General features: G+C 36.7%; 2 protein-coding genes across 2 annotated transcripts in view; one reads left to right on the forward strand and one right to left on the reverse strand.

The window, feature by feature from the left end:
- cdc34b (cell division cycle 34 homolog (S. cerevisiae) b) overlaps nt 1-15,002 on the reverse strand; it is a 16,970-nt gene continuing 1,968 nt past the window's right edge. The window contains exons 3-6 of the mRNA XM_067364000.1: nt 8,513-8,599; nt 5,596-5,693; nt 2,631-2,765; nt 1-1,163 (exon numbers count right to left, since the gene is read on the reverse strand). Of these exons, the coding sequence (XP_067220101.1) occupies nt 944-1,163; nt 2,631-2,765; nt 5,596-5,693; nt 8,513-8,599 (540 nt within the window). The 3' untranslated portion in view covers nt 1-943. The remainder of the gene's footprint in view (nt 1,164-2,630; nt 2,766-5,595; nt 5,694-8,512; nt 8,600-15,002) is intronic.
- Nucleotides 14,678-15,002, forward strand: part of abhd17aa (abhydrolase domain containing 17A, depalmitoylase a) — a 23,216-nt gene continuing 22,891 nt past the window's right edge. Inside the window, exon 1 of the mRNA XM_067363999.1 lies at nt 14,678-14,808. The gene's annotated coding sequence lies outside the window, so the exon portion shown is untranslated. The remainder of the gene's footprint in view (nt 14,809-15,002) is intronic.

The following is a 15,002-nucleotide window of genomic DNA, read 5'->3' on the forward strand; positions in this document are numbered from 1 at the left end:
ATAATGCAAAAGAAACGGCACAAAAAAAATAATAACCATCCAATAGTCCAAGTCACCCTATATCCCAAAGAAAACCACGCCAAAAAACAAAACCCCCATAACTGATTAAATAAGATTTACTTAAGAGGACAACACAGGAATATCAGCATTGCTTAAAAAATAAAAACTCAGCTCATCAAAAAAGACAACATATGCCAACCTACCCGATTCAATCGATTTTCTGATAAGCTCCTATATCTTGGAATGAAGAAATATACATAATTTCAATAATTTAAAGTGACACTATAAGTTAAATAATGTGTGGAGTTTAAGCACAGAGATTAAGTCAAATTTAGGCCATCATTTCTTTGCCATAATTGCAAAACAGTTCTAATGTGCATCATCTTTCAATTTATTTATTTTTTTTGCTTAGGGCTTCTCAATGTAATTTTTACTCAAATGTAGGGGGAATAAAAACAGAAAATGCAAACCTTGACCCCAAACTCATAGCGTTTTATTGCTCAGATGTGCTTGAAGGCCAAAAAAGTGAGCGTGGGTGATCAAAATGATCAGCTCTAAGAAAGTCAAAAGAACAGTGACGTAATAAGCATTATTCAGCACAAAGCCTCATTCAAATAATCACTCACTCAAACCTTAATTCAGTCACGCTCCTTTGTTTTGTTTTTCCTTGTTGAAGACAATTTCACAGAGCTGTCTAAAAAAAGCGCAAAGCAAATAAATAATAAAAGAGTAGCTTGGAGAAAAGCCTGAAGGCCAGCACAATTATGACACAGAGGGAAAACAACATAATGCTTATTTGAAGAAAAAAAATAAATCTCATTTTAGTCCTTTAAAGGAAACAAAAATGGCCATCTGAGTGTAAATGCAGAGCGCATGCCTTGATGCTTCAACTCTCGGGCTGATGCTGATGAAGACGAGGATGAAGGTGGGAATGGGAATGTCGTCATGATTCCTCGTTTCCTGAGTCGTCCTCGTCATAGCAACAGTCCTCGTCATCGTCATCCTCGTCCTCCAAGTCCTCGTCATCATAGTAATCATCATATAACAGGTCAGACCCCTCGTCCGGTGCGGGGGCACGTGTGCGCACACAGTACTCTGCCAGGGTGGTGGGAACTTTCACTCCATCCCGTTCTGCCTCGGCTTTAGTGGCCAGAACTTGTTTTCTGTAACAGACACAAACATGGATTTGAAGGAATATTTGGCTTCGCATTTGGGTTTACAAACCTTTAGGCTTGACTTTAATTTGAAGTACATTACCATAAACATGTTTTCACATTTGATGTTACTGTTTGTGGTAATCGACAGCATGCTGCAGACATTAGGTGTCCCAAGAATGTGTCTGAAGTTTCAGCTCAAAATACCCCCCAGATTATTCTTCCATGATGCAAATGCCCATTTTTAAATGGAAGCGCAAACATTCTGTTTTCGTGCATGCATTTTTAAATGCAAATGAGCTGTTGCTACCAACCCCTACCCAGAAGAGGGCGGAGCCCTTTACAGCTTGTACCACAGAACAAAGCATCTATTTGGTTTTTATTATAATCTCACGCTCACATGACATTGCATTTCTTCTCATCATAAAAGTTTGCATGCATTTTAAAGCCATATCAGTTTAAACTTCTGATGGTTTTCTAAGTGCACAGATCAGAAGCACGCACACAGAAAGCTGGCTGTCTGATGACGTGTTGTGCGAGTATTAAACTCATTTCTCTTTCGCATCTTATTGCACTTAAATTGTGGAATACACACAAGGTTATGTCAAAAACACACAGTTCACATGAACAGTCGGTTATGTATGTGAACGTAAACAGCAGGGAAATAAATCGTATGTGTATATTAGATATCTCATATCTGTGTATTAATGTGACGGCAGGTTAATATACAGTTCCTACTGCTGTATATCTGCCGTATATGCTGTTAATATGAATCAATCAACAAAAAGAAAAACAGAAAATTACTCACTGCTCTTGACTGAATAACTTTAGTAGCTTTAATAAGAATACTTTTCTTACTTGCTGCTGTTAAATATTCTGGTGTTAAAAAGCTCTACAGCTCGCTCACGGAAGGATTTTGAGAATTTTGCATAATAGGTCACCTTTAATTTTTTAAATCACCTTTTATAGGCTCAAAATTTTCTTTTTAGCTTAATTTTTATACAGCTGAAATATTAAACATGTGGCTTCTCTTTCTATTTCATTTAGGCTCATCTGTCTTAAGCAGTGGGACATCTTGATTTTATGTCATATCAGTTCTCTATTTGAGTTGTTGCCCTTAGGGTCTTAAGAAGCCACGGCAGAGAAATAAACAACTTATGTCCTCAAGGATGAAATCTGATGCAAGTCAAATGTCCCAACTCAGATGATTGAAAACATGAATTGCAACATGCAAAAGAGAGCTTGCCAAGAGGAGATAAACAGTCACTCGCGTTTCAGTGACTCATTCAACCACAGGAGGGCACCGCTGACCCAGAAAATAAATCAAAATCTTTATAGAGGGGTTTTCCATTAGCTAAAGTGTTGTTCAGCACCATGCCTTCTAACAGAGCAATCAAAATGTAACAAGCATTAAACAAATAATCATTAAACACACACTTAAAGAGGCCATATTCTGTATTTTTGTGCACTTGTTACCTAATGATCTCTGCGTATTCCCGGTCTTTTCCTTTACTGTCTCTCCATTTGCGGTACATGACAGAAGCGTCCACGTTGGCCGGAGAAAACGTGTTGGGTTCGTTCAGTAGAGAGATGACACTCAACAGTATAGTTCTGAAACACACAAACAGACACTCAATGTTATAATGTCATTACCTTTAAGCTCATCTGTCCCAGAGCTTCTTTGTGCTGCATTCTCCTAAAGATGTGAGGAGATTTTACCCAAGAGGATCAGTCTTTATGTACTGCTTACAGCTACTCCAGTGACCTCACATTTGCAGTTGAGATACAGAGTAACTTCAGTTACCAAGTTGGTAATGAAACAACATAAAGTAACTTAAATGCACAATATGTACGATTTTTTTATTAAAATATCCAAAAACCACTAGAACAATGTTATAGACTTTGTTGACTTATGAACTTACATTATCCTGAATGTTTCCAACAATGTTTCCAACAATGTTTAAATCCAGAGAAATCAGCTATTTTAACCAGGACACGGACCGTGTCATTGCGTCGCCTGTCAATGGAATCATATGCGCGCTAGCTTCAATTTCCAGTTTTACTAATATCGACCTTATTGCAAAATGCAACAAGTCTCTCATAACAGCCACCGAACGAACACACAGTGTCACGTTATAACATAACTTTCAACAGTGTATTTAGTATGATTGTTTTAACCATGTAAAACAGTGCTGCGTTACCTCACATATGCAACGAAAAGAGCGGAAGAGGCCGACTGCAGCATAAGCATATTAAAAGCTCCGCTGAACTCAAGATCGGTGTGCATCGCTCCAGCTGCCTCGTCCTGCTCCCACGGCTCTCGACCCACCCCGCTTCATACCACCGTAAGGTTAGTAAAACTTCAATACATTAGCTCATCCATGAACATGATATCTGCCTGAGTCTGTTGGATTCCTTTCCATCAGCTGTGGAGCTGAAGACAACGACGCCCATGAATTACACACTCATTCATGGCGTCATCAAGCTATGCCTTTGTTTTGAATAAGCAACATCTACTGGTGAAAATTACATATTGTGCCTTTAAGTACTGTTTGTGTAACCACTCTTACAGCCATTCATTGTCAAATGAGTAAAGTGTTCTAAAGTTAGCAATAGGTTATTTGCAATCACGTGGTTCTGGTGACGCGCGAAATACCAGTGGAGGGCAAGCAGTAAAAAATTAGAATGGAAGAGATGGAGAAAAGTCCTTTCTGTGCTGTTTTAGAAAGGTATAAACAGAAAATCACAACATATGTTGGACATGATCTTTATGTTATGAAGATGAGTGACTTTTCAACTGAATTGAAAGACTTTCCTGCCATCAAGGGGACCGCTTTAGAGGATGTGAAGCTGCCGTCACGCTGCGTTCAGTTCTAGTCTGGGTTTGTTTATATCGCGCTGCCTTTCTGCTAGTGAAGTTAGGGCAGTATTTTTGATTTTCTGTCGTGATTGTGAAAAATGACGCCATTGTAGGTCATTTATGCTGACTCGAGAATGACACGTGACAGGAGTTCACATCATTGTTCAAAGAAAAAACTGGACGCTGTAATACAATTGTTGCCTTTTATACATGTAAAAACAAACTAAGGGAAGCAGGTTGAGGAGGTGACAGGAAGACGCCATATATCAAATCTAATAATGTCACTGATTTAGCCCACTCCCTATCACTCAATAAAATAATCACATAGCTGAGTGTTTTTGAAAGTGTTGTCTTTGTTGTTGAATCGACGTGTGTCAGCTTTTTAAACATTTATTTACTTGGACATTTTCTACCGTATGACGGCTGAAGCAGCAGCGCGTGACACTGTTCTCATGGTAACCAGATCAACATTGTGAACGGAATACTACAAAACTGAAGTGAAAACATCAAATTATCATTCAATGGGATAAAATAGCTTATCTTCCCTGCAAACGATACCATGAAGAATGTGGATATTTAAATATTTAAAGTCAAAAACAAATGAGGTAAGCGCAGGTGTCCATATTCATTTCAGTATCAGCAGACGCAAAACGCTATTAAAAGGCAACAACTTTTAAAGTTAAAAAATGATATAAGTTATAAAAAACGGTATAAGTTAAACAATATAAACACCTTCTGGGTTCTCGATTTTATCGATTTGATAAAATCGATCGAATCGATTGAACATTTAAAATCATATTTCCTTACAGGTACCAATACAGAAACATGAAAAACATTAAAATTATACACAAAGTGCAATCTTCCTACGTCGCTGTGGTTGTTGCAACAACAAAGCAAGTTATTTGAAAAACAAAGAAACGCATGAAGAACCAATAAACATTACATAGAACAAGCAGGAGTATTAGTTTGCATTTATACTTTAAGACTTAATGCACAGATCTAATCTGACATACAGTATCAGATTTTTTTCTAATTTGTTTTATACTCAAACTAAATAAGTCACTATAAACAACAAGCTAAATCTGATTGGGGGAACACTGTAGGTTTTGACAATGTAAACAACGCAACATTCAGTGTGGGGTCAAAATAGTACAAAAATGTACAGCGACAGGTGTTCAGTGTTCACAACAAACAACACAAATGATTAACATGAGCTTCCTGGAAGACACTAGCTTTTCCACCGAAGCACAAAACCCAGTGAAACAAAACACCAGACTAACTAGAACAGAGATCAGACTCGAGGGAGGAAACACACAAATACACAGATCTCCACTGAGATGCTTTCCATAAGGGAAGCAACAGGAAACCCATGAACACAAAACCAGCCTTGTCACTCTTCCTATAATTCTGTTAGTGGAGAAAATACGTGATCACTCTTTGTGACAGCTACTGCTGAAGATATAACCTGTAGATGTTAAAAAAATAAATAAAAAAAAACATTTTCTTTGTGGAAAATTGCCAGAATAAGCTGCAAAGTGGACCAAACTTTATGCTGATAATCAAGCAAGTCTGACTCCATACCTGACATTCTGTGTGGGGTTCCACCTCTCTGAGGGAAGCTCTCCGCTCTGTGGATCATCTACTGGAGGATGCAGAATGGAGATACACACGTCCCCGTTCTGGGAAAGCACACACAGAGATTCAATCAATCACATGATCAGTATGCTTTCATGAAGCAAAACAAGCACCTTCAGTGAAGCCCTCGCCTCCACACCACTGCTGTGAGTACTTCGAGTCAGAGCGAGACGTGTGAAAGGGAGATAGGGAGAAAGAACCTGTCAGAACTGAAGGACGGCCTCTGCAGAACTCTGAAAAGCCTTGTGCATGCACTGAATAAATATCCAATACATGGAAATATACTGGTGCATGGGGAAGGCCATATGGCCACAATCTTCAAAAATCAATTTTATATCACAGTAATGGTATGTCACGATATAGTTAAACTTCCTGTAAATTCCACCAAAAAATGTTGTTATATAAATGCATTACCACGTATTCATGCAGTTTTTAATAATTATCCAATAATCTAGTCAAAATGTACCTCATCTTTGTTTATTTCTCTCTTTTTTTTTTTTAAAGACTTGGTTAACTCAAACCAAAAAAATTAACAAATTAAAGATCCATCTGGCACCAAAAACAGCTGCTTCATATTATGTAACACTTCAGTTAAAAACAAACTAAAACAGTAATAAATGATCCATATTAATTCCAACTAAAACTACTAAAAACAAATTCTGTTAACTGAAAGACAAAATAAAATAAATTAGATTAAAACATTTTAAGTTAGTAGCTAAGGTACTTTGTTTATTTTTTAAGTTTAAGTTGAAATACTAACTCCTGGTTTCACAGAACAGGCTTAAAGGATTAGTTCACTTGCAAATGAAAATTACCCCAAGCTTTACTCACCTTTAAGCCATCCTAGGTGTATATGACTTCCTTGTTTCTGATGAAGGCAATCAGAGAAATATTAATAAATATCCTGACACATCCGAGCTTTACAATGGCATTAATGCGCTACCAAATGAGTATGAGTTGAAGAAAATGTCTCCATCCACATCCGTCCATCATAAACATATTCCACTCCAGGGGGTTAATAAAGGCCTTCTGAAGCAAAGTGATGCATTTGTGTAAAAAAATAAAAATAAAAAACATTTAACAAGTTATGAAGTAAAATATCCAGCTCTCACCAGAAGCTGGATATTCATATGTAAGGAGGTCTGGTGGAAGCTGGATATTTTACTTCATAACATGTTAAATATGGATTTTTTTTTTTTTTTTTTTTTTAAACAAATGCATCGCTTTGCTTCAGAAAGCCTTTGTTAACCCGCAAGAGCCAAGTGGAATATGTTTATGATGGATGGATGTGGATGGAGACACTTTCTTCAGCTCATACTCTTTTGGTAGCGCATTACTGCCATTCTAAACCTCGGATGAGTCAGGATATTTCTCAGATTGTCTTTGTCAGAAACAAGAAAATCATATCCACCTTGGATGGCTTAAGGATGAGTAAACCTTGGGGTAATTTTAATTTGAAAGTGAACTAATCCTTTAAGCTAGTCCCAGACTAAATGAATGTTTGTTCTGTTTTAACTGAAAGCAACTTGAACTTACATATCTTAAAACATGTCACTATCACTATTGTGCCTCAAGATGCACACCAGTAATGTTTGTTTATAAGGCACGATTATAAAAGCAACTTAAATGTCCTAATTGACTAAGGTCTAATCCTGGATTAATCTAAGCCCTGTCTGTGAAACCAGACCTAAAATTACTGCAACTAAAACAGAAATTAAAAAAAAAGTTCAAAAAATGAAAATACACAAATAAAAGGTTATTCAAAAATAAATACTATAATAGTATTAATATAATACAAAAAAAAAAAAAAAAGTACATTACACATTATACAATGCCCCATGTTTAAAGGGGCAATATTTAAGAATTTTCAAATATTAATCACTGTTTTTATTGCCAATGTGTGAACAGCTTGTCAAAAATTGATGCCGGTGAAAACATATCCACATCACTATGATCAGATGCCTTCTTAAAGGTAGGGTACGTACGCAATGTCTTTCATTTACTATTTGTGTTATACTGGTTGAAACTCTCTTCACATCCTGATAGCAATCAATAATAGAAGTGGTCTAAATAAAAAAAAAATATTCATCCAATCATTGCATTCGGTCCAAATGCAGTGATAAGATGTACTACCAGCCTGTCAACATATGCATTTCCATACCTCGGCGCACATGCTCGCGCAGACATCACACGTCATCAGCACGGTCTGTAAGGCTATGCACCTTTTACAGTTCCTCTTGAACCAAAACAAGGAGCTTTCATGCCATGTCATAACCGTAATTACAAGATGGAAAACCGTGACGTTCTACCGGTGCTGCTCACATCCTCAGACTCAGATTTATGCATTTCTATGTCAACTCCACCAATGGCAAAATGAATCTGCAGCAGGTACAACCACATGACTGCTTTGTAATGTTATGTGCTTTGAGACATGAGGTAATTTAATGCGGTCTCTTGTTACGTGTAGTGAATTGTTTTTCTCCAGTTTCATTAATTAAAATATGATGCAAGATAGATTTTAATACACAATGTCAGTTATGGGGGCAACTGTAATATTTGAAAAATTTGATGTTATAAAATATGCTTAAATAGACATTTATAAATATTATAATGCAAGTGTGTTATTAACCCAGTGAACCTATTTAACACATAGCAGCCATTTACATTCAATTGTTTCAAGAGTTCAAATAATGTGTTGCTTTTCATATCTGTTCCCAAGTGTTTAGTGGCAATTGCCAAGATACAAAGGTTCATGTTTGCCAGGTGCATTAATCCAGGGCTTAACTGAGAAAGAAATGAGGAAGCACAACGGACAAGCCACGTGCCACAGTACACAGTGTGAGGGCTGAAACAATCCTCTTACCTCATAGATGTTGGGGTGCCACATCTTGGTGAGGAATCTGAACGTGGGTGGGGAGTAGGGGTAATCGATTGGGAACTTAATGCGAGCCTGCAAAACAAGACAAAAAACAAACGTCAGGACAATCAGGACAAACTCTATCCCATGCATATTTGTTTTATTAAATATTATGGCTAAATTGGTTATGATCTCAGCTGCCAATAAGGCTGTTTATACTGTTGTTTCAATTGTTTGGTCTTCCAACCCCCTCACCCGCTGGTCCCTTTTCACATTGTATTCATTTGTCTGCAACGGATGCGTCACGAGAGATGTGAAAAATGCAAGCTGCTTTCCGAAGGCAATTTATTTGGAGACAATCAACCATGCATGATGTCAAATCGGGGGGGTTTCAAACTTTTTGAGACCACCATATATGAATATCCCCTTGTGATGGACCCTCTTCCTAAAACATGAATCAACAGCTATGCGTTTAAATATTCAGATCCACATATACTGTGAAACAATGATAAAAATATGTAAAATATTATAAGAACAATTTAAGTTTCTCTTAAGTTACTTTCTACCTTATTAAATGTTTTATAGGTATAAATCTGAAGAAAAAAATAAAACTATGGCTGTCAACAGAATAAAATGACTGATTAATCTCATGATTTCCCACCACTCTTATATATTTTTATGTTATTATTCCCCCTTTTATGCACACCTTGGCAATCGAATCGCCAATTTACTCGCCAAACTATAGATATATTCCACAAAAAAAGCTTATCTTTGTAAAATGGCACATCTTTACATTCATATTTGATATGATCTGAAAGTGCACATTTACATCAGTCAGTCAAGCATTTTTTATTATAGAAAATAAGTAGTTAGAACTAAAATGTGGTAAGCATTATTGAATGAATGCATATTTCTCATTTTAACAGAACTTAGGACTGGTGGTGGTGCTTGAGACATTGTTGGTGATTCAGTGTTTCTGTAAGAAAAAACTATCAATAATTAGGGATGCTCCATATATCGGCCACTATAAAAGGTATCTGCCGATATATGTTCATTTTTAATGTTATTGTTATTGGCCAAATAAGAAAATTTGGATGATATATTAAAGAAGATAAACAATGGATTATTTCCTTCAGCTGAGACACTTCAGATGCGCAGTGTTCACCATGATGGTTTTGAATTGCTTGAAATATGATTGGAATCACTTCAAAAAGGTTATATGCTTTCAAATATAAAGAATTATCAGTTATCAGCTAAAATTTTCATATCAGTGCATCCGACATGAATTGTCAACAATATAGTGATAGGCCGATTTCAACACACAGCTTCTGAGCTTTACAAATCGAATCAGTGATTCAGATCTCCTGTCAAACGACTAAACTGCTGAAATAACATGACTTTGGAGCGCCGAATCACTGATCCGATTCGTAAAGCAGTGTTTTGAATTCGGCCCATCACTAGATATTGTTGAAAAGTCGTTATTTTGTTTTTTTTGGCACACAAAAAGTATTCTTGTCGCTTTATAATATTAAGGTAGAACCACTGTAGTCACATTAACTTTTAAAGTCGGCATGAAACGGAAGTTGCAATTGTCTTTTCTTCTGTACTGTGACGTCTATCCAAGTGAAACGGCATCTGAAATGAGAAGGCGGGAATTCCGTCCTTCGGGAATTGATTGGAAGTTGGGCGTTGCTAACAAAATGGAGGCAGATATGAATTACTCACTCCGAAAATTTGATGTTTATCTGCTTACCCCCAGGGCATCCAAGATGTAGAGGACTTTTTTTTCTTCAGTCGAATGCAAATTATGATTTTTAACTGCAACCGCTGCCATCTGTCAGTCAAATAATAGCAGTGATTGGGAACTTGAACAATAAGTCGAAAAAACTTCCATAGACAAATCCAAATTAAACCCTGCGGCTCGTGACGGAACATTGATGTCCTAAAACACGAAACGATCGGTTTGTGCGAGAAACCAAACAGTATTTATATAATTTTTTACCTCTAATACACCACTATGTCCAACTTAGTTCAGCATCCGGCTAGTGAGGTCTGATCGCGCTCTGACAACGGAGGTGATGTCTCGCGCTCATTGAAGTATATGGGCGAGACATCACAACGCGTTTTTTGACCTCACTAATAGGAAGCTGAACGAAGTTGGACATAGTGGTGTATTAGAGGTAAAAATTATATAAATAATGTTTGGTTTCTCGCACAAACCGATCGTTTTGTGTCTTAGGACATTAATGTGTCGTCACGAGCCGCAGGGTTTAATTTTGATTTGTCTAAGCAAGTTTTATTTACTGTTATAGTTGAAGTTCCCATCTACTGCTATTATTTGACTGACAGACGGCAGCGGTTACAGTTAAAAATCATAATTTGCGTTCGACTGAAGAAAAAAAGCGCTGGGGGTAAGCGCATCCAATTTTCATTTTTGGGTGAACTATCCCTTTAAGTGACGCTCAGCTTCCATAAGAATGAATCTAAAAATGCACTGGTCGCTTGCTCTGCTCCAGTGGACACACAGCATGACTGACTGAGCGCGTCGCAGGATCCTTTCCATGTTTACAATGACTGGCATCAGCGGTGGTTAATGCATTAATCTCTATAAAGTGAAGCACAGCATCTACCCCATACGTCACTGCAACTCCAGAGAGCTCCACCCTCGCGCCATAGCATGTGACAGGAAGAGACGATGAGTCGTTTTGAAGGGGGATGGGAGGTTAATTATTTTGATTAAAGCTGAGGGAACATGAATTTAAAAAAAATAAAGTTCACGGATAAATTATTGATAATATTATATAATATTCCGACTTTAAATGTGTTTTTAGTACCTCCATGGATCTTGAGATTTTCAATGGCATTGCTGTCTATAGAGGCCTCACTGAGCCATCGGATTTAATCAAAATATCTTAATTTGTGTTCTGAAGATGAACGAAGGTCTTACGGGTGTAGAACGACATTAGGGTGAGTTATAAATGACATTATTTTCATTTTTGGTGAACTAACCCTTTACAGTACTTCAAATAGTCTATGCATCCATTGAGATGAATTGAAATAGTAAGAAACTCTCAAGCACTCAGTCAATGTTCAAGACAAGGCGAGAGAAAACATATCTATGCTAAACTTATAATGTACATGGCGTTTAACTCAAACACTGGCCAGTGAAATCTAACAAATTATTAGCCAATGGCTAATGATAGATATTACTTATTCGCCTAGCATGAAAATTTAGTTACGTATGTATTGTAGAGGGTTGTTATTATTTAAAATTATTATAATTATTTACAAACTATTTTTCCAACCTTTTCGCCAAAACTCTTTGCACTCCCTTGCAGCCCAATTTTCCAACAGTAAACTGTACTGGAAAACAGCTTTCACAACAGCCAAACTCTGACATTAAATGGACTTGGGTCCACACCAAAAGCTCTAGTGTGAAAGCTTCTAAAGACTGTAGTACCATTTTAAAAACCATTCTGCGGAATTCCCCCACTCCGAAAAAACTCATTCTGGTTCTGCTGGACAATGCAGCTGAACACAAAGTTCAAAACGATCAACATCACAGTGCAGTCAGCTGGTACACTGCAGAGAGATTTCTTATATACAGCAGCTTTGGAGGATTCTGTCTCAGGGTGAGCCCAGGACAGCTGCTCTTAATAGGATTGGAGACGCATCACATGGACAGGAGGGAAAAACACACAAACTGACAGAGAGCTGGAAAACCAGGAAGTGGGGCAAATCATTTTTTGGCACGAAAACAACTAGGTTAAACATCCGTTACGCAAGAGATATGCCCTCCATCTCTATTCAATACAGACCTAATTATTTTCTAGTCTCGTGGCAAAACTGCCCTTGAAACAATTTAGGCTGCTACTATTGGAAGTGGACATACTGACATTCAAATATATTATACTAAATCATTATATTGAAAGGAACAGTTCAACAGTTCAAGAAATTTGGTCATTTACTCGCCTCTCTGTTATTCCAAACCTATGGAAGCTTGTTTCTGCCACTTAATAAATAAAAAAGGTAATTGCAACTTTTTTATCTCACAATTCTGACCTTTTCTCACAATTGCGAGTTTTTAATCACGCAATTCTGACATTATATCTCACAATCCTGACTTTTTTTCACAATTGCAAGTTATAAAGTCAGAATTGCATGATATAAACTCGCAATACTGAGAAAACATCTCTTTTTTCCCCCCTCACAATTGGACATTATAATACGATTCTCACAATATCTCACAATAATCACAATTCTGACTATTTATAACTTGCAATTCTGACTATCACACAATTCTGACTATCTCTCGCAATTGTGAGAAAAAGTCAGGATTGTGAGATAAAATGTCAGAATTGCGTGATTAAAAACTCGCAATTGCGAGAAAAGGTCAGAATTGTGAGATAAAAAGGCGATTACCTTTTTTTATTTTTTATTTAATGGAGGAAACAAGCTTCCATACTAAACCTGTATGACTTTCTTCCATTGAACATAAAAAGGAGAAGTCTAAATCTAAAGATTTGCTGTTCTTACTCGTATAGTAAACAGTAAATGGGGACGGATGCTGTTAAGCCCCACAAATAGATAATAACAATAACAACAACATAAAAACCATAGTTCTTAGTCCATATGGCTTTATAGTCACCAAAGCCAGTTTTGGCATGAGTAACTGAAAAAAAATCTAGTCTTTATTCAATAAAATTGCTCGTCTCCACCGTAGCACTCAAATTTTATTTGCTTCCATTCAAAAACGTTAAGTGAAGACATATCACGCAAGGTTTGTCACCAATGATGCCAAATGGAATTATTATTTGCATAACCGAGAATGAGAGGGACAGATTTTCAGTGTTAAACTACAATATCTTTCCATTCCTCTCACAAACCCACTATATGGTTTTCGAACATACACTAATGTCCAAAAATGTTTGGTTTGTAAGATTTTTTTGTTTTGTTTTTGAAATAAGTCTCTTATGTGTAACAGGGCTGCATTTATATGATCAAAAATAAAGTAAAAACAGTAATATTGTGAAATAGTATTTTACAATTTGTAAAAATGCTTTCCATTTTAATATATTTTAAAATGTAGCCTAATTTATGACTGTGATGCCAAAGCTGAATTTTCAGCATCAATACTCCGGTCTTCAGTGTCACATGATTAGTTAATGTTAAAGCAGTTTTGTTCAGTTCAGTGGTGTCATAACGGTTTAAAAACAGAAATAATATATGTCTGTTCTGTTTATCGGTTATCGGGCACATGCTAAGCATGCAAATAATCAGTATCAGTTATAAAAAAAGTCAATATCGGTCCTTCAGATATCATTCTAATATGTTGATTTGCTGCTAAAGGAACATTTCTTATTATTATCAATGTTGAAAACAGTTGCTTTTGTTGTGTGGAAACCGAGATTTATTTCAGGATTCTTTGATGAATAGAAACTAGTTCAAAAGAACAGCATTTATTTGAAATAGAAATCTTTTGTAACATTATGAATGTCTTTTCTGTCACTTTTGATCAATTTATTGCATCATAAAAGTATTTATTTCTTTTTTTTAATCTTCATTGATCCTAAACTCTTGAATGGTAGTCTAAGTGATAAGGATGACTTATATGGTGCTTTTAAGTAGCTCAACAGCATTCATCAACACTTCCCCTTTTGCTTTCCAAAGAAGAACGTCAGTCATACTGATTGGAACAAAATGAGGGTGAATACACGACAATATTCATTTCTGGGTGAAGTGACCTTTCAAAGAACGCGTGTAACTATTCCAAGCAAGTTAGGCACGACTGGTTTCAGGTTCTTGGCTGACTACAAGATCTTGAAAATATGCCAGCAGAATGCTTATTCTATTAACACTCTTGTTCCTGTGAACAGATAAACTGTGCAAATATTTCCCCTTTCAAACAAAGAGAAGCAAGTCCCTATCATGCAAATAAACCCTGATTTATCCTGAAGCAGGGAGCAGTTACAGGTTTGAGTAGCATGCCTTCAGGCTTTGCCAGACAAGAGTTCAGTTTCAACACAAGCTCATATCCTGACACACCAGTGAACAGTGACGCCACTGTATCTGTATCTGCCAAACCCACTGTACGTGTGTGAGTCGCTGTAAACAAAGACACTAAAAGTCATTGACCTACTTCAAATCGCTACACAACAGTCCAGGCCCTACCTTTATAGTTCAGAGAGGAACTAACATGAAGCTGAATAATTCAATAAAGCTTCTGACATTATTAAGGTCATTAATTATAAAGCATTCAGACTGGTGTGAAGGAACGGGTTTATCTGCTCTGGTGGAATGAGGTGAGACCTTATGATCCTTTGCTGTCATTACTCTATTTTTATAATTGTCATAATAAGAATAATTTGTGGCGCCACAAAGAACAAAACAAAAGACACAATACAGGTCAAACGTGATGTCAACAACTAATACTAAAAAAGTGGTCACTAATAAGTGTTTGGAAGGTCATGAATATTACATTTTTAAAGTCTAATCA

Source organism: Chanodichthys erythropterus, chromosome 16 (assembly GCF_024489055.1).
Source record: "Chanodichthys erythropterus isolate Z2021 chromosome 16, ASM2448905v1, whole genome shotgun sequence".
NCBI classification, from domain to species: domain Eukaryota; kingdom Metazoa; phylum Chordata; class Actinopteri; order Cypriniformes; family Xenocyprididae; genus Chanodichthys; species Chanodichthys erythropterus.